This window comes from Giraffa tippelskirchi, chromosome 8, assembly GCF_054371585.1.
Source record: "Giraffa tippelskirchi isolate mGirTip1 chromosome 8, T2T-mGirTip1v1.2.pri, whole genome shotgun sequence".
Classification (NCBI taxonomy): domain Eukaryota; kingdom Metazoa; phylum Chordata; class Mammalia; order Artiodactyla; family Giraffidae; genus Giraffa; species Giraffa tippelskirchi.
Window position 1 is genome coordinate 112,416,247 of NC_137282.1, and position 21,017 is coordinate 112,437,263.

The window sequence follows — 21,017 nt, forward strand, 5'->3', positions numbered from 1 at the left end:
TCATCATAATCTCTTGGTTTGTGTTTCTTTTTCCCCTTACAAACCTTTAGCACTAATATTCCCAAAATGACATTCTAATTAATTTAGTTTGACTACATGCCAGGTGCTATGCTAAATGATTTTACATGTACTTAATCTCCACCGCAATCCTACAAGATGGGTATCATTTGTGATTTTTGAGTTTATCTTCATTAAACACAAGTAATGCATTAAACTAGCTCTGCAATACAGGAGCCCCCAAAACCTGAGCTATAGTGAGAACAAAGTGCTACTAAGAATTATCATACGAATGAGACGAATTTATCTATAGAAGCAATCCACCATGGAAGATGTTTCAAAAATTTGACTGAAGAGAATGGGCAATTTATTATTGTTGGTTAGTTGCCCAGTCATGTCCAACTCTTCTGCGACCCTGCAGGTTCCTCTGACCATGGGACTTCCCAAGCAAGAATACTGGAGTGGGTTGCCACTTCCTTCTCCAGGGGATCTTCCCAACCCAGGGATCAAACTCGAGTCTCCTGCATGCCTAAATCAAGGTGACTAAAGAACTGTCTTAACATCCCTCCACCTCCACCTTGCGTTAATTTCAAGATTTTTAAGCAACCTGCTATAATCTGGACTCTGCTGTCAGAGAGGGAATGGGTCTTTCAGTAAACTCCAGTATCTAGAGATACTGGAAGCATCTCCTCATTATGAATGTATAACTTGGCATCCAGTACAAGTCAGCTTGTTATTAAGAACTAACACTTGATCATACTGACAAAATCAAGTTCTGAGACCCTGTAAAGCTGAATACTGAATCTGGGACCATGGCAGCCATAACCCCATACTCTGGGTCTTGCCTGAGGAGACAGCAAGTTTCCCCTCTTTGACATCTCTTTGTTCTTTATCTTCCTATCTTTCAGTTTGAGATAGTATTAACCTCAGTCAGTTTACTTCTAGAATAAAATTTCCATGTATACAACAGTAAAAAAAACCATCTAGTCTACTTCTAGAGGGTGTGGGCAGTAAAATTTCAAAACATAAATATTTGGAGGGGAAGTTACATTTATTTTTCCTTTGCCAAGTGAGGGTCACTAAAAAATAATCTAATCTTGAAAGAAAGGATATTAAGGGGGGTGTGGGGTATAAAAGGAAAAAAATCTTAATACTAGACACTAAAAACTTAAGTGAATTTGGCTTTAAGGAAAACCCACCAGAGAATGTTTCTTTTTCTCAATTCAACAAAGATGAACCCCAGGGACAAATGACCTATTAATAATTTAGCAGTAATGAAGCAGTTGGGAGAATGAAGAGTTGATCCCTTTGCCTTAGACAGAACAACAGTATCTCAGATTTTGGTTGCTTGCAATTTCCAGCACCTGACTCTGGAACTCATTCCACAGGAAAAGATGAAACCACACTAGAGTGGCAACCCGTATATTACTCCTTCTTATCCTGATGCCACTGTCACCAGTTTTGGATTTCAGTCTATACACATTTATGCTGAAATATTGTATTTTGGCATTATTTCTGGCACTGCAGCATGTAAAGACCAAAGACTGATGAACAAGGGAGCTTTTTACAAGCCACATGGTCTCCAGGGGATCTAATGCATGCAGCAACTCTCATAAATCAAATCTCCTTCTAACTTTTCTTGGCTCAATAATCCTATATTCTACAGAACACTGATTTTTAAACACTACAGAAAAAGAAATTCGGTTAAAAAAGTAAGTTTCAACTCCTCATTCATACTAGACCATGGACAAGGAGGAGGATTTTTTTTAGTTTTGCTTTGTTTGGGGAATAAGGAGAATATGGTTATTTGGTCAAGAATATTTCATAGAAGTGGTGGGACTTAAAATGAGTTTTAGCAACTCATTTAGCAACTCATTCATAGTGGATGGCACTATGAATACACAAATTTGAAATCCATACACAATAGTAAAAGAGTGAAAAAGAAGTAAACAAGACTTCTGTATTCCACCCAATTATTTTAAACTATAGTCTTATAAAAAAGACTTTTTTAAAATTCTTTAATTCCTTCTGTGAGTAGATGGCCCCTCCTTTCTTAACAAATATAGTTTGCTTCACAATACACACATAAAAAGAGAACAGCTCAGTGGTAATATTTAGAATAGGCAAGGAGAATTTACTGAAGGCACTGCAAAGGCTAATAAAACTTCATTTTTCTTGTTATCATTAGATAGCAAATAGTGAATGACCTTGTCCTTTGCAATGTCAAGCCCTGTGGTCTTAGGCTGTTTTTTCCGATTTTAGATCTCTGATTACCTTCCCTTTCCTTTTCCAACTACACAGAAATGGTTTTCGTGTTGACATTTCAAAGGTCACTCTACAGAGGCAAACACTACATTAAGCCATTCTTTATGTGTCATTATGGGATCCTCATTTATTTTCATTGTCACCAGTTTTAAGACAGCAAATTAGTTGGCTCTTACAGTTTAAAAAAAGTTTCTGCTCTAATTTGGAGGAATAGTAATTATTCATAAAATACCTGACAGATTAATAGCAACTTTCAGTTATCATTGCAGAGCAAACTAATGTCATTTCTCCACCTGCTGAAGCACAACTACTGTATTTTCTAACCACTACTAACTTGTTTCAGTCCTGTGAATTTCGCTAGGGTGAATCAATCATTATCACTTACCATTAATAAGCAGAGAGCTATCGGATCCTGGATATGAATAGTTTAGACGACCTAAGGGTAAAAGAAGGCCGTTACTATATTTTTTTCATAGATGGTTTAAATGTATTCAACAACAAAGCTGAATTAATTGCTTAATAGGTATTTTAAAAACCATATTATGGAAAGAAAACTTAGCTGTGCTAATAAACACAAAGAGTTAGAGGACATATCAAACGGCATGTTCACCAACATTCAAAAAAGGAAAGCCTGAAAGTGGGATAATAAAATATCCCTTATATTTCACTATTCAGTTATTCTAATTTCCAAATCCACATCCAAAGTAATCTTTATACCATTATGTTCTCATATCAACTCCTAATAACAATCTTCATGTTTTTCCCCATAAATGTGCACGTTTTCTTTCATGTGCAGTTCTTTACTGCTTTTTAAAAGTATGCAGCTAGCAGTAGTATTTTTTATATGAATCATAACAAAAGTACCAGTTTTATGCCTACATGTATAGACAGGCCAGTAGGTTTAAATTCACATCTGGGGGAATAAGTACAGAAAGTAAAGGAACACATTTCACTGTACTTATACATGAAGAAAACAGCAAAGCACACAGCAAAATGCACAGAGGCAGAAGAACATTCAATAAACGCTGGGTTAATTTTCTCTGAATTTTGAACCTAAAATGGGCATGCAAGGTATCCATGAGAAAAGGGCTTATGAAAGTCTAAAATTTTTTGGAGGATGCACCATCTTCCACAAATACAGGGGGGAATGTATTTCTACTCTGGAAGAGTTTCTACATGTAAGTTGAGGTATCCAGACTGCACATACTATGAACCTAGATCTATGCTATAAATTATAAAACTCATTATTACAACATTTTTATGTATCCATATTCCACATGCCCTTTGTAAGAATGATAAAGAACCCTCAAGTCTTGCTCATCTAAGCAATGGAAAGGGGAACTTGATGGTTAATTACCTACCAGAGTTCAGCACTCTACGCATCAGGAGTAGTGTGAGAATATAAAATTGACTCAGAATTACAAACATTCCAATTAGGAAACAGCAGTTTAAACTCTGACCCCATAGAACCATAACAGACTCTCCAAGACAATAAAAACGGTGGGTGAGCAGAGCTTCCCCCATGACTGCAGCAAGCCTTTCAGGATGCCGGGAAGACTGCAGACCCCACCTAGTTCCGATGAGCACTATGGGAGCCAGGGCTAGCACGTGGTTCTATCCACCACCAGCCACACATTTAAAATTATTTGGAAAGGAACTTTAGACCACAGCTATCCTTCAATCTCTCAAATCTTCTTTCAAATAGTCTCCACAGAAATAAACTCATGCCATGAAAAGAGAAAAGTGTTCTCTGTTGCTAATAGCTTTAATTAATCCACATGCGAAACTTAGGAGTCTAATATGAAACAAAATCTGAAAATTTTTCTGCAATTTAAAACCAAATACAAGGATTTTTTAAATTGTTTCACTTAAAATTTCAGTGTGTTCCTGTTTAGGGAGGAAAGGTAGGGATGGAGACAGGCAAGGAGGAGGTGAAAATTAACTTTGATATTTCAATTTCTTCCTAAAAATTGGCTTTGTTACTTAATGTTTATATACACAGGCAAGTATCTAAATCCAGTGAATTCCAGCTTAACTGCAAGCCCAGATCATATGACTTGTCACAAGAATATCTTTAAAAAAGCATAGACTTGAGATGCTGGAACAAGAACATGACCTTAACTGTTAAAAACTTGAGAGGGAGGGAGGGAGAGAGGGAGGGAGGGAGAGAGGGAGTAGTGTTTCTGAATCACTTAACTCAGAGCAGCAGCTGACTTTCTGTGATGGAACACTTGCATTACTTTTGTAGCTGTAAAACCCTCTAGTCAATGAACTAATAGTTATCACTCATATCATTTTATCATAAAATACTTTTTAAAAAGATGATATGAATCAACACAGAAACAAAAATATTTAATGATATTAACTGAAGTTAAGTTTCTGCTATTTCTAAGAAGATACTCTTAATTTTTTTAAAAGGTAACATTAATGAAACCAAGGCTGTTCTATATGAACTATAATGCCTCTTATTTGATACTAAAAAAGTATAATTAACAATGAGAATCCAAAGATAAATTCCCAAACTAGCTGGCCCAATTTAACTAGTCAAGTTCCACCTTATCAGAAACTCACTTTTGGGATGCCTTTTAAGGAGAAAGAGATAAGAATATTTCAACAAAACAGGCACAAAAATACCCCCTCACTCAGTTCTCTCAGTCTGCCTCAACACACACCTCCTGAGATGCCACTCTGCACTCACAAAGTAGGTATCCTTGAGACTTTTTCTGCTCCTTAGACTTCTGAATACTGTAATTCTATCCTTTAGCTAAGACAATAGGACACTTAAGAATCACTGGCAAATTTACAGTTTAACTCTGAAAGTGATACTTGTTTTTATTTTTTGACCTGTTCTTATGATGACTCCTGTTGGGCTGGAATCAGTTATGCCCTCTGTATAGTAAATATACCTGTTAAATATTTTGTTAAACAAATAGCAATGCTTTCTATTTCAATTTTAAAATATTAGCAGTGACATGAGAAAACTTTTGGAAAAAACTTTCATAATGCTTCCCTACCCTACCTGCCCTATCCTATAAATTCTTTCTATAATTAAAATATTTAGAGTCATCCATTCATGACGTCTATTATGCAGCACACAGACCCCTTTCTTTCTGAAAGTCCTCTGAAAGCTCCCATTGTAAGTTCCATGTTACTCTAAAGTCTTCTACAAGCCTTTCACATTCTCCTGTGCCCCTTTCATTTCTGCTCTACAGATGTCAATTTTCACCACCATTTTTGCATTTTCTAGTCCATGGCTAGATAACTGACAACCCCCTCCCTTCCTCCAAGACCTCTTTGTTTCCAATGGAGAATATTTTCAAATCTTTTTTGTTTGTTTACTTGTGTTTTTTTCAATTATTTTCCCTAGGGCACCTTACCCAGAAAAGAATCCCCCTTTTTAGATTAACTCACCAAATTTTATTTCTATCTATATTGCAATAGACAACCGTCTTAGGTAATCATTTCAGCTACTCGCTAACTATCTTATCTCTTTTAAGTAACAGCCCCCCTCTTTAAGAACTAGAGCTTTGTTGTTGTTGTTGCTGTCATTAAACCTAGGTACCTTGAGTTTCCTGTTTGGGCACCAAATAAGCATTCAATGAGTTTATTCCACTGAACTTAAAACACCATCATTTCACAAATGAATACACTGAAGTAAAATAAAAATCACTCAGATATCTGAGTATGAATATAACCCAGTGTTTGTGAGTTTTGTTTTTTGGTTTTTTGATAACTCATTTATCTATAAACATAACCCAGGCTTTGGTACATTTAGAATTGAATTCCTCAAGGGAGAAGGAAAGCATTAGGATTTCTGGCAAGTGTATCTATTTCTTGGATAAAATTCAGTCTTTGGAGGGTCTTAGTATTGATTATGTTATAAATACAAAGAAATACTGCCGGATCAGCAGTCCTAACCTTAAGGGACGCTATGACAGGAAAAGTAGTTGTCCCTGGAGGCCAGCTGTGGCATTTGGAGCCAGAAGCCTGGCATACATCATGCAGAAGGCATAGACTATATTTGGTGACATGACTCAACCTAGCCAAATATAGGCAACTGATACAGTGTGACTCTGGGGAACTACACTACCAACTCTACAGCCTAGAAAAGATTCAGATTCCAAGTAGGCATTTGCGAGTTGGAAAGAACCAATATTTACCAACCAGAATGACTAAGAATTACTGGGGGGAGGAGGTGCTCAAAAGAACAGTATGTACTATCATAACTATCATATTAAGACACTAACTAAAGTAACCGAGTTAATAAGATGAAAGGAGGGAAAAAAACTAGAAGGAAATACTCTAATAAATTAGGAATGTGTGTATCTCTTACTCTAAAAATTAGGTAAAATAAGTTATTTTCTAAAAACTAACCAAGATATTATTGCTACTGATGATTCAGCAGGAAATGATATAATAAATGCTACCATTTCAAACACACAAGCAATAAAAAATATCAAATGTTCTATCGTGCTATTAGATTTCATGCTATGACCTTCTCTTTTTCAGTCATGCAAGCATTGTTGGGGACATGATATAGGCCAAGGAATGATAACAGGGGATAACTCTGCAAGGTTGTATAAAATATAGCCATGCTGACCAAAATAGTGACAAGTAGCCTGAAATTCTGAGTTAATTTTGTTCAGTTCAGTTCAGTTGCTCAGTCATGTCTGACTCTTTGTGACCCCATGAATTGCAGCAAGCCAGGCCTCCCTGTCCATCACCAACTCCCGGAGTTTACCCAAACTTATGTCCATCGAGTCGGTGATGCCATCCAGCCATCTCATCCTCTGTCATCCCCTTCTCCTCCTGCCCCCCAATCCTTCCCAGCATCAGGGTCTTTTCCAGTGAGTCAACTCTTCACATGAGGTGGCCAAAGTATTGGAGTTTCAGCTTCAACATCAGTCCTTCCAATGAACACCCAGGGCTGATCTCCTTTAGAATGGACTGGTTGGATCTCCTTGCAGTCCAAGGGACTCTTTCACACCAGTCAGAATGGCTGCTATCCAAAAGTCTACAAGCAATAAATGCTGGAGAGGGTGTGGAGAAAAGGGAACCCTCTTACACTGTTGGTGGGAATGCAAACTAGTACAGCCACTATGGAGAACAGTGTGGAGATTCCTTAAAAAACTGGGAATAGAACTGCCATATGACCCAGCAATCCCACTGCTGGGCATATACACCGAGGAAACCAGAATTGAAAGAGACGCGTGTACCCCAATGTTCATCGCAGCACTGTTTACAATAGCCAGGACATGGAAGCAACCTAGATGTCCATCAGCAGACGAATGGATAAGGAAGCTGTGGTACATATACACAATGGAATATTACTCAGCCATTAAAAAAAATACATTTGAACCGGTTCTACTGAGATGGATGAAACTGGAGCCCATTATACAGAGTGAAGTAAGCCAGAAAGAAAAACAACAATACAGTATACTAATGCATATATATGGAATCTGAAAGATGGTAACGATAACCCTATATGCGGGACAGAATGAGAGACACAGATGCATGGAACAATTTTATGGACTCTGAGGAAGAAGGTGAGGGTGGGTCGTTCTGGGAGAATGGCATTGAGACATGTGTATTGTCATATGTGAAACAGAGCACCATTCCATGTTCGATGCATGTGACAAGGGCTCGGGGCCGGGGCAGTGGGATGATCCAGAGGGATGGGAGGGGGAGGGAGGTGGGTGGGGGGTTCGGGAAGGGGAACACATGTAAACCCATGGCTGATTCTTGTCAATGTATGGCAAAAACTATTACAATATTGTAAAGTAATTAGCCCCCAAGTAAAATAAATAAATTTATAAATAAAAAAAATAAAAAAAAAAGAGTCTTCTCCAACATCACAGTTCAAAAGCATCAATTCTTTGGTACTCAGCTTTCTTCACAGTCCAACTCTCACATCCATACATGACTACTGGAAAAACCATAGCCTTGGCTAGATGGACCTTTGTTGGCAAAGTAATGTCTCTGCTTTTTAATATGCTATCTAGGTGGTCATAACTTTCTTTCCAAGGAGTAAGCGTCTTTTAATTTCATGGCTGCAATCAGCATCTGCAGTGATTTTGGAGCCCAAAAAAATAAAGTCTGACACTCTTTCCACTGTTTCCCCATCTATTTCCCATGAAGTGATGGGACCAGATGCCATGATACTAACAAAAAGGGAGAGGTTTTCAGTGGACAGGCTTCCCTGATGGCTCAGATGGTAAAGCATCTGCTTGCAATGTGGGAGACCTGGGTTCGATCCCTGATTTGGGAAGATCCACTGGAGAAGGAAATGGCAACCTACTCCAGAACTCTTGCCTAGAAAATCCCATGGACGGAGGAGCTTGGTAGGCTACAACCCATGGGGTTGCAAAGAGTCGGACAGGACTGAGCAACTTCACTTTTCTTTCTTTTCAGTGGACATCATTAAAAATTTCTCACAAGGAGAGGATAAGCATGGACTTAGGTCCATTTCTAAGATAGATCAAAAGGTTTATGAACACAGTGCAACACTCACACAAATATATTCATATATATACATACACATTATTTGCTGTTGTTTAACTAGAGACGTTTCTGCTGATTCTGCTCTTACTGCCATAAATAACTGTTTAAAGGAGGTGCTGTTCCTGCCTTTCTACATTTGCTATTTCTACCAATATTGTCAGATTTGCAGCAAGATGGCACTGTGGGGGCCTGCACGATGTAAGCAGGGTCCAAGAAATGATAAATTCAGTTTCTGAATACTGACTTTATACTTAAACTCAGAATACATATCAATATGAACCAATAAAAATGTGCTCATTATGTTCTATCACTTAATGATACAAACATCATTTTATGTTTTATTGGTGGCGTGTGGGAATCTTAATTCCCCGACCAGGGATTGAACCCGCTGCGATCCCGGAATTTGAAATTCAGAGTTTTAACCACTAGATCCCCAGGCAAGTCCCCAAAGATAATCATTTTTAATAATTTCTTCCACTGACGTAAAAGTAACTCCACAAAGCATAATCAGTAACCTTATTCTACCCCATGACCTATCTGTGATACAATGAACTTCCAGGAAAGATGTTTTCATGCAAAATTATGAAGAAGACACCAGCTGGGACTGACATCAACTGGATGGAGAGTCTTGCCCCCCTCCCCAAAAAGCCATTTAAATTACACACACACACACACACACACACGCTTACACACAGAATTTAGACTACACAAAACCCCCTTCCAGGATAGATTTGACTTTCAGTTTAAAGGCTGGGGCTTGTAAAAAATACTTGAATTCTCTTACTTAATTCACTGCCATTTCCCTCCTAGATACTCTAGATATTCAGAACTACTGGCCCATTAACTTTCTCGTCTGGGCCCCTTCCTCTGTCTGGAATGCTTTCCTTTCTCTCTGTCTCCAGTGTTTCACCACTCAAGCCCCCTTCCTTTTATCCTGGTGGCTTCTTTCTTAGGCCTCACATCCTATGGAAAGTACCCGCCCAAAGACACCTGCTCCTTGGTTCAGACAGCCCTACCAGCTCCATACATCACTGTTTACACTTACTATATACTATATTTAAATCACCTATTTCTAAACTCTCTTCCTTTAGGACAACAAAATCTTTGAGGACAGGTTTTGGGCCTCACATCCCAGAGCTTAGAGCAAAGAAAGGCACTCAATAAAGAGCTGTTGAATAAATAAAACAAAACTAGCAGCTAGTGGTCTCTCTGGCATGAAACACACAATGCAAAGTGTAGAGTTGGACCAATCTCATCTAGTGAGGTAGGTTCAAGTTACTTAGTTTCTCTAAAGTAAAAACAGAGATATTTCCACGTACATGTGAGAAATTCATAAGATAATTTTTGCAGAATGCCCAGAAAAGTCCCCCTGGATAGAGTATGTGTTCAATTAATAGTAATTCCTTTCCCTTCAGTAACTTATAAGCCAGAGACAACTAACAGTTTCCCACTTGTGAGAGAAAGAAAGAGGAAGGATTCCTCCTTGCCAAGTAAGACCCAAACTGGAACCCTGAAGAAGGGAGTGGCCATCTGGGGGATTTTTCAGCTTCAGAGAAATGAGAGTTTGCTAATGTTCTAAGTTACAAACAGGGATATAATTCTTCTTTCGGGAGATGAGAGAAAAAAAAAAAAAAAAAAACTTAACTCTTTTCTTTTATGATAGCCAAACTGGCAAAGTAGCAGCAGTATTTTAGGAAATGAAAACTTTGGAAATTCAACTTAAAAATATTCTTGTCAATAAAAGCCAAAGAGGAGCTTCTTTTTGCACCAACAGCTCAGATTTAATTTTTCAATGTGATATGGTAGCTGAAAATCAGAGTATAGAGTGGCAAAAAAGAAAAGAGAGAGAAAATAACACTTTATCTTTAAGATAAGTAAAGTCAATGGGCTATGTTTCTACAGATTGAGGAAGGTTTCAAAAGGATTGCTTTAACTATAACTGAGGGCAGGTACAAAGGTGGAAGATCTAAAAGCATCTAAGAATTTCAGGCAGAAGGGAATGTCTAGAGAGACACCAGCAAAGAGCTGACCCAATTAAGGAATTCAAAAGATTTCCTACTGCCAGTAAACCTAACAACAAACCAGCAAGCAGGAAGGCTATTTTTATCCTTGCCAGAGGCCTTCTGACTCTGGATGCTACATTTAGAGGACAGAGCAACAAGATAACTTGCCTTAAGAGGATGTTATGATACCAGCGATTAATGGCAACTTTTCAAGCTTTAAAATATTAGGCATAGTTTTTATTCAAAGTAAACCAGCCAAAGCCAGTTAAAAAAAGAAAAGATAATATAGCGGAAGGAAAAGTGGAAAAACAGACCAATGGGTAGTAGAAAAGTTTTAAGCAATCCAGAAACAAAGACAAGGCAGTTAAAATGAAAATTTAATTAATTAAAATTCTACTATCTTGTAAAAAGGTTGATTAAAAGAAGCATGTGTTATAAGAGACATATTTTAAAAGAACCAGTGGATAAAAATAAATAATTGTAGAACTGACCTGAAGATTTGGAGAAGTGGCTCTCTGCATTGATGTGAAGATCAAGACAAATTTTGGAGTTCCTAGGGACTATAAACTAAGTTGCTTGCAAATGATTGAGAACTTTAGAGACAAGCCACTCTTAACACTGGTTGCATGCATGCCAAGTCGCTTCAGTTGTGTCCAACTCTGTGACACTATGGACTGTAGCCTGGAGGCTCCTGTGTCCGTGGAATTCTCCAAATAAGAATACTGGAGTGGGTTTTCATGCCCTCCTCCAGAGGATCTTCCTGATCGAGGGATCGAACCCAAGTCTCTTACGTCTTCTGCATTCGCAGGTGGGTTCTCTATCACTAGTGCCACCTGGGAAGGCCCTTAACACTGGTCACTGAAGTCCAAACCCCAAAAGCAGTCAGCGAAGTCAGTAATTGCCACTCTGCACACACACCTATCAGCAACACTAATCACTTACTTAATATAAATTCTCATGACTTGATTGAACCTTAACAAAGAATTCACTTGAATTTCATATCTAATTTAATTTGTTATTTCTCAAAAGGTCCCATTCTCATTTTCCTTTATTAATACAAAAGGCACTTAGTCTTCCTCTTATTCACTAGTCTTCAAAACTAGATAATAAACAGGCTGTTCGAAGATGTCTACAAATTATCTGGAGGATAAGCTGCATGAGGTCAAGAGTCTTATTTTTTATTTCCTGATATATCCCAACAGTCTAAAATAGTGTTTGGCACTATCTGCTTGATAACAAATTTGTTTTATGGACAGTCTCCCATAATTTTAGACTTTACATATATATTCAAAGTGGTTCTCAAAGCAGAAAGAGGGTAGGGTGAGGAGGGAAAGCAGTCTATCTGAATCACTTCTGGAATACACGTGCTTAAGTCTCATGACAGACCTGGTGAATCAGAATGAGGAAAAAGAAAAAGTCAGCTTGGCAAAGTTCCCTCAGTGATTCCAGACCTTCACCCTCTGAAAGGCACCCTTCAGTAAGAAATCAGCAGGTGTGCAAAATCTGAATCTTTTACAGAAGATTATGATAAAATACAGATTTTAAATTGTGTCCCCAGTTTCCTACAAAGAAATTAAGACACTTGAATGCCTAAAGTGTACTAAAATAAAGGTTTTTAATGCTTGTCTCCTCATAAATGCTGCATATAAATATCTATTGTGTGGCTACTGGACCATCAGCCAGAGGCTGTGTGTCCCATCCTGATTCTCTAGGCACCAGTTAGTTGAGTGACTCCTAAAGCTATTGTATCTCTTGGAACTATAGTTTCTTCAACCATAAATTGGAGACCACAAAACTCACATGGAAGGTTATTATAAGGATTTAAATTAGAGATAATTTTCAGAAAGGGCAAAGCATAAAAGTCAGAGAAATTAAATCAGAAGTAATTGCTCTTTCACTTGAAACTTGTTGTTAACACTGCTTCCTATACAGAATGTCCAGGTCCACATCAAAAAAGAAATATATAGATCAGCATTAAAAGTGCACTGTGGCCTACTACTACCCAGTACATGGAATATGCTCAATATGTGTGGAGCTGGAATTTAAGCTGAAGCTAAAATGTAAAAGACTATGTGGCTTGAAGAAGGCCATCTCCCCCTCCTAACAAGGGCTGCTGTGTTAGCCCACACCAGGGTGCACCCCTGCTGTCACAGGGCTCCCTGTGCCCCTGGCACTGTGCCAGTTGTAATCTGAACAGTCCACACCCCTAGCTATGCTTCAAAAAGCAAGAAGATGACTACAGATGACCCCAGAGACAACATCCCAAAATGCTATTAATACTTGGTGGAGATGATAAGCTAGGATAAGGTAAGCAACTCCTTACTCCCCCTTTGTCCTCATCCTCACCATTTTCCTCTATGGAATTCCTTTCTTAGTTATGTTCTTTTTGGTAATGGGGAACATTCTAATGGCAGGAGTTTAAAGCTGAACAATTAGAGAAGTTCTCCACAGCAGTGTTTCATAACATTTCATAATTATTAAGACCTATGCTAATCAAAATATTTTGCAGAGGCTCCCCATCATAACTGAAGCCCTCAAGCCCCACTCCAGCGGATATTACAAGTAAAACAACCACAAGAAAAGCCCTTAATAATAAAAGGCTATGATGAATTCAGCAACACCTTTAAATGTATTTTCATTGTATTACATCAACATCTGCATGCTTTAAAAGGTAATCATGCAACACACACATGACAAATCTATCATCTAACTGGAATGCTTGGTTCTAATAGGTTCCTGGATCCCATCAAATAATTACCATGGCTGAAGAGGCCCATGATCCACAAATTAAGAACAGAAACATTACCTAAAGCCAAGTTCAAACAACTGCTTCCTAGACATAGCATTTTTAGGCCTATCTCAAAAAGAAAAAATGCACTCTAGAAACAAAGCCTCCACTCAACTGAGCAGATCTGACTGATTTCTGGTTATAACCTTTCTTACAAGCTACTCAATATTAAATGCTCACATGAAACTCATATGCTACTTTCAGTCATTAAACCTTCAACCTTGACATTTAGGAATACCATGCCAGAGACTGTGCGGAATTGCTGATAGTAACTTAAAGTTCACTAAGTTCAATCCCTCCACTCCCTCCTTTAGGTGAAGACACCAAGATCTAGAGGGAAGTGACCAACTTAAGTCATGTAACTGCTAATGGCAAAACCAGGTCTTAATACACTCCTCAATGCTTCTCTTTATTTCTTACATTTTGGGAAAGTCTACTATAAGCTAATAACTTCTGATCTTTTACAATAAAGACATCAAGTAGCCAATTTAAGCATCTCCATTTAATTAACCACAACAGACATTTATTATTTGGAATATTATAGCCAGTAGAAGTTGAGACTCTTTTTTAGATTCTTTATACAAATTAATAGTAATTAATCATGGCTGCTCTTCAGAAGATCTGCATTTCAGTGCTGGTTCCCAAGAATTAAAAAAGGTTCCTCTAATTGGTTGATTCCTCCTTCTCTTTCCCTATGTACAGCAACTGGCATCAGCTCAACTGGATACCAGAGAGATTATGGAACTATTTTCCCTTCAGAGTTTCACCAATGTTCTTGATTGACTGGTTATGACATAATAAGCAGAATAAAAAAGAGCCCCGCTTTTAGAACAGAGTGCACTGATGTGGGACTGAATTCAGACTCAATCTGTCAGACAAATCAGACAAAATAATGAAGCCCAGAGGCAGCCAGGCCATCTCCATACCTCACTTGAAAAGTAGTAACTAGTTTAAAAGTGAAAAAGGAAAGTGAAAGAGGAGAGTGAAAGTTGGCTTAAAGTTGGCTTAAAACTCAACATTCAAAAAACTAAGATCATGGCATCTGGTCTCATCACTTCAAGGCAAACAGATGGGGAAACAGTGAAAACAGTAAGACTTTAATTTGTGTGGCTCCAAAATCACTGCAGATGGTGATTGCAGCCATGAAATTAAAAGATGCCTGTTCCTTGGAAGAAAAACTATGACCAATCTAGACAGCATATTAAAAAGCAGAGACGTTACTTTGCCAACAAAGGTCCATCTCAAGGCTATGGTTTTTCCAGTAGTCATGTATAAATGTGAGAGCTGGACCATACACAAAGCTGAGTGCCAAAGAATTGATGCTTTTGAACCGTGGTGTTGGAGAAGACTCTTGAGAGTCCCTTGGAACTGCAAGGAGATCCAATCAGTCTATCCTAAAGGAAACCAGTCCTGAATATTCATTGGAAGGACTGATGCTGAAGCTGAAACTCCAATATTTTGGCCAGCTGATGCAAAGAAATGACTCATTTGAAAAGACCCTGATGCTGGGAAAGATTGAAAGCAGGAGGAAAAGGGGCTGACAGAGGATGAGACGGTTGGATGGCATCACCAACTCAATGGACATGCGTTTGAGTAAACTCCAGGAGTTGGCGATGGACAGAGAGGCCTGGCATGCTGCAGTCCATGGGGTCGCAGAGTCTGACACAACTGAGCGACTGAACTGAACTGAACTAGTTTAAAACTAGTTAAAAGGTACTCCTTTTGCAAATTTTTACTGCAGAACAGCAACAAGTTCATCAACGTTTTTCTCTTTTCCCTCTTTTAAATTTGGTAATGAGGAGTGTGGCAACATGAGGGGAAAAAATAAGGAGTAGAAAATAAAGAAATTCACAAATCAGGTATACACAACTGATAAATGAATCAACTGACTACAATATTTAGGTTGAGATTCCATACGTGTCAGGAAGAAATAATTTGTGGCACAGTTGTGCAACTGTTCTGCTTCCTGTTGTTAAATTGAATGCAAAGAGAATCTCGGATATTTTTATGAGAGCTATGAATCAGGTGGCACGGCTTCCCCTCCCTAAATGTCAGCAAATAACATATTCTAGGATTATATAACAGGATTAAGGAAAGTCTTAAACCTTCACAGACAACTCACCATTGTATTACTCCATGATCAAAAGGGCTATTATGCAGACTAACAGCATATAGGGCTGTTCTAGGAGCTATCAGGAAATGAAACAGCAAGTCACCTCTCTACAGAACTTTACCATATAGAAGGAAAAAACAGAAAAATAATAAGTGACACTATCAAAAGGTACAATATACTATTGTTAATTTAGACATGGTGCATGAACAAAATGGATCTCTATAAATGTTCTAGACTGCCTTCTACTTTTTATACTGTAGGGAGAGCCCTAATATTTTGACACTGACAACCTGCTGACAAAGTCTTAAAACCTTACTACTTAAATGCTATCCAGATTTCACTTCTGAATGGAAAATAATATTATTATCTGTCCACACAATACTTAATGTGAAAATGTACAAGATTATAGAAAAGCACTCATAAATTTGCTACCTGATTGCTGCTTGGGTTTTGATATGGTATTTCTAAGTGTAAACTGTCACATATATTTATTTCTTTACCAATAAATATTACCAATTTACCATGAAATTTACCAATTTCTTTACCAATAAATATTACCAATATTTATTTCTTTACCAATCCCTGCCCTGAATGTGAGTCTAACAAAATTAAATCACAACAGCCATAAAGTATATGAGCTTTAACACAGCTGCAAAGAAAAGAAAAAGCTGTATGAGTTAAAAGCATCTTTAGAAATAGTTAGGCTTTTTAACCTTCTAAATATCATAAAAAGTTTACTGTCACTTTCCCCTCTGGCCCCCTTTACCCTCACTTCTCATCCGGGTAAAAACAGAGTTACAACAATGTTTTAAGATGTCTACTCAATTTTCCTGGACTCAAATAAGATACTTTTGTGTTCAGTGTTCAGGATTAAGATATGGAAACTTCTTGAGTAATTATGGACTGATCATGGATGACATAAGACAAATTTCCCCTTTGTGACAACTACTTATATAATTTTCAGAACAAATAAGAACAAGGGTCAATATTTCATCACCAACACGTAGAGGGCAAAGAATCACTACTTTGTATTTGCCAGCACATGTTATATCAAAAGTCCGGCAGATGAGGATCTGGCCAAGTAACAAGGTGCATTTAGTATGAACCAGGTTGGTTTCAGTTCAGAGCTTAGAATAAGGAAGACTTCAGTCTCAGGCTACCAGCACATCAGTGTTCACAGACATCCCATTCTGTTCTCCCAGGCATTTCCCTTTCCCCTCCTCCCCTTGAAAAATTTAAAACACAACAAACCTGAAACAACAGCAATCCTCCAACCTGGAAAAGTACAGTCACACAGTTTGAAACCCACACCTTTGTAAACTTTGCCTGCACAGTGCTATGAGGAATCAAAAGAATCCTGAGCAACAGTGAACCAGGAAGGAGTGGGTCTGAATTCAGAAATCAACCTGCACCAGGAATAGAAAGACAATCATGGTCCACCACTTTGTCCCCTCCTTCCTCACAAAGGAAGTTACCTCAAAGCAGAAGCCCAGGTCCCATCCTTCAGCACAACTAAGCAAAAAGAAAAAGAAAAAAAAAGACTGTTTAGGATGTTCCATTTCAGCAGTCAGGAAAGGGAGAGTGTGGAAGGCAAGGAAATCACTTCTCTTCTCAACAGCCGCATGCAAAGTTCATCATAACCAAGTTTATAAACTGCATTCCCTGCTGTGCCTTACTCCATTACTCATGAGGCTTCTAAGAGTAAGGCAATTTTCTCCTCCCTAGAGCCCTCTGCTACTCACTCCCCTGCTACACTGTTTTGAATTATTTGGTATCATCCAAACAGAGCAAGAAAGAACCAGCCAGGTTTGCAGGGCAGCTGCCTGAAGACTCTTGAGTCTTCAAGGCTTGTAGTATTTAAAGACGCTTCAATTCACCAGAAGACATTTGATACCACATAATGGTAATTTGCTAGGAAAGAGAAATTTGACTATGAATCCAAGTATAATTTAGTTGCTTTGTATTATCCATGTCTTCTCTATGGTACCTTGTATCATGCACCATTAAATATCCCTTGAAGGAAAATGTCCATCTAATCCTTTAAAAAGGTGACTGGGGACTGGGTTGCATAGTAATACATAGCTATCTTTCCATGAATTGCCACTGATTTAAACAGAAAAAGATGAAATACTATAAGAAATTATATCTCCCCACCACTATTTCAAATAAATCATTTTAACACTATAGCAATAGAAATTACTTTGTAAAAGTCCCTTTCATATTTAAAACTGTATGTACTCTGAAACTCACATTTATAACTGAATATAAAATTTAGTCCTATTTTCAGAAACTCTGATGGAAGGTTTCTAGAGCTATCTCAGTGTACATAAAGTCATATACAACATCTGTTCAAAACATCTGTATCAGTATACAACACCTGTTCTTGAAAATACAGAACTACGTGACTGCAATTTGATGTACAAGAATATGAAAAGAACTGTGGATCCAAGGAAAATTTAAGGTTTTCTAGTTATTACTTATGATATCTTTTTAAAGTAGCACTAACTTTACTCCTTCCACTGATGTAGAGATACAGAATTTAAGTAATTATTCCAACAGTCACTCTCTCTCTCACAGTGACACAAAAAATCATACTCAAAATTAACAAAACTGGCTTTCGTACTAAACTTTCAACTGACTTTCATGATTTTCTTCTAGAGAGATTATTATAAATGGTTTTTCTTAGCAACAAAGAAAAGAGGCACAGATGGAATCATCACTTGCGCACTCTTTTAAGCATTTGTTTCAAACATATTTACACATATGAAAAATAGTCGGGGGAGAGCCCTCCAATTTAATGTGCAGATTAAGAAAAAAATTCCCAAAAGTTATTTTAAAATGCAAGGTCACAAGACCTTAAGCAGTCAGGAATTAAATACATAGCATTTGGGGGATAGGTCCAGCTCTTCAAATAAGTTCTTATTAAATGAATACATGAAGCAAGTAAGGCAGAAAGGTTTAACTGTACAACACACTCCCACACTTACTCAACATATGCAATAGGTTTCTTGGGCACCATGGGAATATGTAAAAAACTGGCACTTTAAACAACTTGCATTTCTGAATGCAATCATCATTGCCCACATGCAAATTAAGTATTTTAAAATGCTTGAAACTCAGAGAGACTGGGGTAGACAACACTGAGCTCCCCCTTCCAAAACCTGGAAGCAAGATGCATTCTGTAATAACATGAAGAGTAAAAGACTCTAATTTCACAATATTTTGAGGAAAATTAAAACAGTATTCTGATCATAACTTAGTTAATTAATATCTGAAGAACAACTATATAATGTTTTGACAATTTACAGATTGCCTTTGTTCACTCAATAATTTTGCTGTCTCATTAGGCTTTCTAGTGAAATGAAGCAAATTGGATATTAAATTGTTTTCATATATAGGATTTAAAACACTCAACCACTAATATGAAACTATGGATTGTTCAACTGTCTTATATCTGATAATTCTCTTTCTGATAATTTGTCTCTGTATTCTAGTGCTGTCTCCCTCTGCTTCCATTCCATAAACTGGTTTATGCCTATATTCCTTTATTCCATTCACATACAGAAAAGAAAAAAAAAAGCCCCTTAATTTTTAGAGGGCTCTCCTACGTATACTGAAAATAATACCACTTCATGAATCTTTATTTCACTGTGTCCAAGCTATGCTTCAGAGACTTAAAGCAGATGCATTGGCACGTGATTTTAATCTATTTCATGCTGCTCCATTTCTAAACAGTAAGTACCAATTTCACAGGCGAGAGAAACACAAATAGCACTAAGATACAATATTTCCCAAATAAACATCTCAGCATCTACAATGGTAAAAGATTTTCCTGTCCAGGTGAAGGAAATACTTGATAAGCCTAATAATTATTGTAGCAATGCAAAAGCTGCCATCTCAGAGATAACTAAAAAACTGGTGTACAGCGCAGGCTCTTAGCTTATGAGACTGGGTGTACAACGAGAAAAAGGAAATCGGTCTCTGGGGAAGAACTTCTACAGATTGTCACTGGTGTTAGTTATGGAGAAGGCAATATATAATTTCATGGGTAAAAATAACACACAGACATGCCAGCTGATCAGTGAAAGGACCTAGAGATAAGGCAGAGGGAGGACCTTTTCCTCTCAAAGAGGTAAACCTCTGTACATGGAGAAGATGATAAGAAGCCTTAAAATTCTTAGAATAACTATTTTTAAATAAACTGTAAAAAAAAAACAGAAAAACCTAATGTAAATTATGAAATGAAAGCTAGCTATTCCATTTGCACGTTTCTTTTATCTTTTTAAAGGTTGCTAAACAAGCCAACTGGAATCAACAGCATATTCATAGAAAAACTGAAAAATTATATTTGAAAGTTGAAAAGTTTCTAGACACAGACATATTAACATCTTGTCTGCTGATGGCAAAAATAAAATTTTAAACCCACTTTATTACGGGAGTTTCTTTTTCCCCCCCAAAAATAAGCAAATTTAATTTTTTAAATGTAAATAAATGATACCGCCTTACAAATTCATTCAATTGACAGATCTTGTATCAATTTTAGGCTTTATTATTTACACATATACACACAAACCACATATCTATGTGGGACTGCAAATGAAAATAAAAATAAATGAAGTCATTCAAAATATATTTTATAAAATCATTTTAAGATAAAATGAACCCAAATATAAAATCTGCCTCTACATGGTATTTTTAAAAATAATTTTCAAATTAATTCTTTTAATTGCATCTTTATACCATTTTTCTGAAAGCCATACTGTTCTATACTAATCTCATAGAAATAATGCCTATTTTCTGTTTACTCTATTTCTAAGGAAGCAGAGCACATAAAGAGGCCACTTATTTACTTTCAAAATGGATAGGCATTATTATTTAAAAAGGACAGAGGAGAGTCTGACAAGAAGTAAAGTATTCCCATGAGCAAAACTGCATTGCAATGGACTACAATGGTACAAAGTTCATCATCTTGGTTTAAAAAAAAAAAATAAAGCATAACTACTGTCTGACATTTTAGGACCATGAACTCATCTATGAAGTCCTTACTGCTCTTAAAAGGAAAAAATACACAAATTCATTTAATATGCTTAAGTCACCTTGGCACCTTATATTGAAACTGGTTTTCTCATTTGATAAGCATGAAAACAGACAAATAGATATTTAGTAATAAAAATCAATACCATGTATTGAGTGTTTTCTCAATGAACTGGGCAGTATGCTGGATTTTATAGACACATCATATCATTTAATCTTCAAAACCACCACAAACTGGTGGCAGAATGGCAATTTAAATCCCAGTCTATCTGACTTGAAAAACGCATGGTCTTTCCATTCTGGCATATTTCCTCTT

At 37.2% G+C, this 21,017-nt stretch overlaps 1 protein-coding gene across 5 annotated transcripts in view; it reads right to left on the minus strand.

Moving 5' to 3' along the window:
- CPEB4 (cytoplasmic polyadenylation element binding protein 4) overlaps positions 1 to 21,017 on the minus strand; it is a 68,610-nt gene that overhangs the window by 26,300 nt on the left and 21,293 nt on the right. For 3 of the 5 annotated variants that reach the window (XM_081523563.1, XM_081523566.1, XM_081523562.1), the window contains exon 3: positions 2,648 to 2,698. The exons of the other annotated variants lie outside the window; for them this stretch is intronic. In XM_081523563.1, the coding sequence (XP_081379689.1) occupies positions 2,648 to 2,698 (51 nt within the window). The remainder of the gene's footprint in view (positions 1 to 2,647; positions 2,699 to 21,017) is intronic. 5 annotated transcript variants of the gene reach the window in all.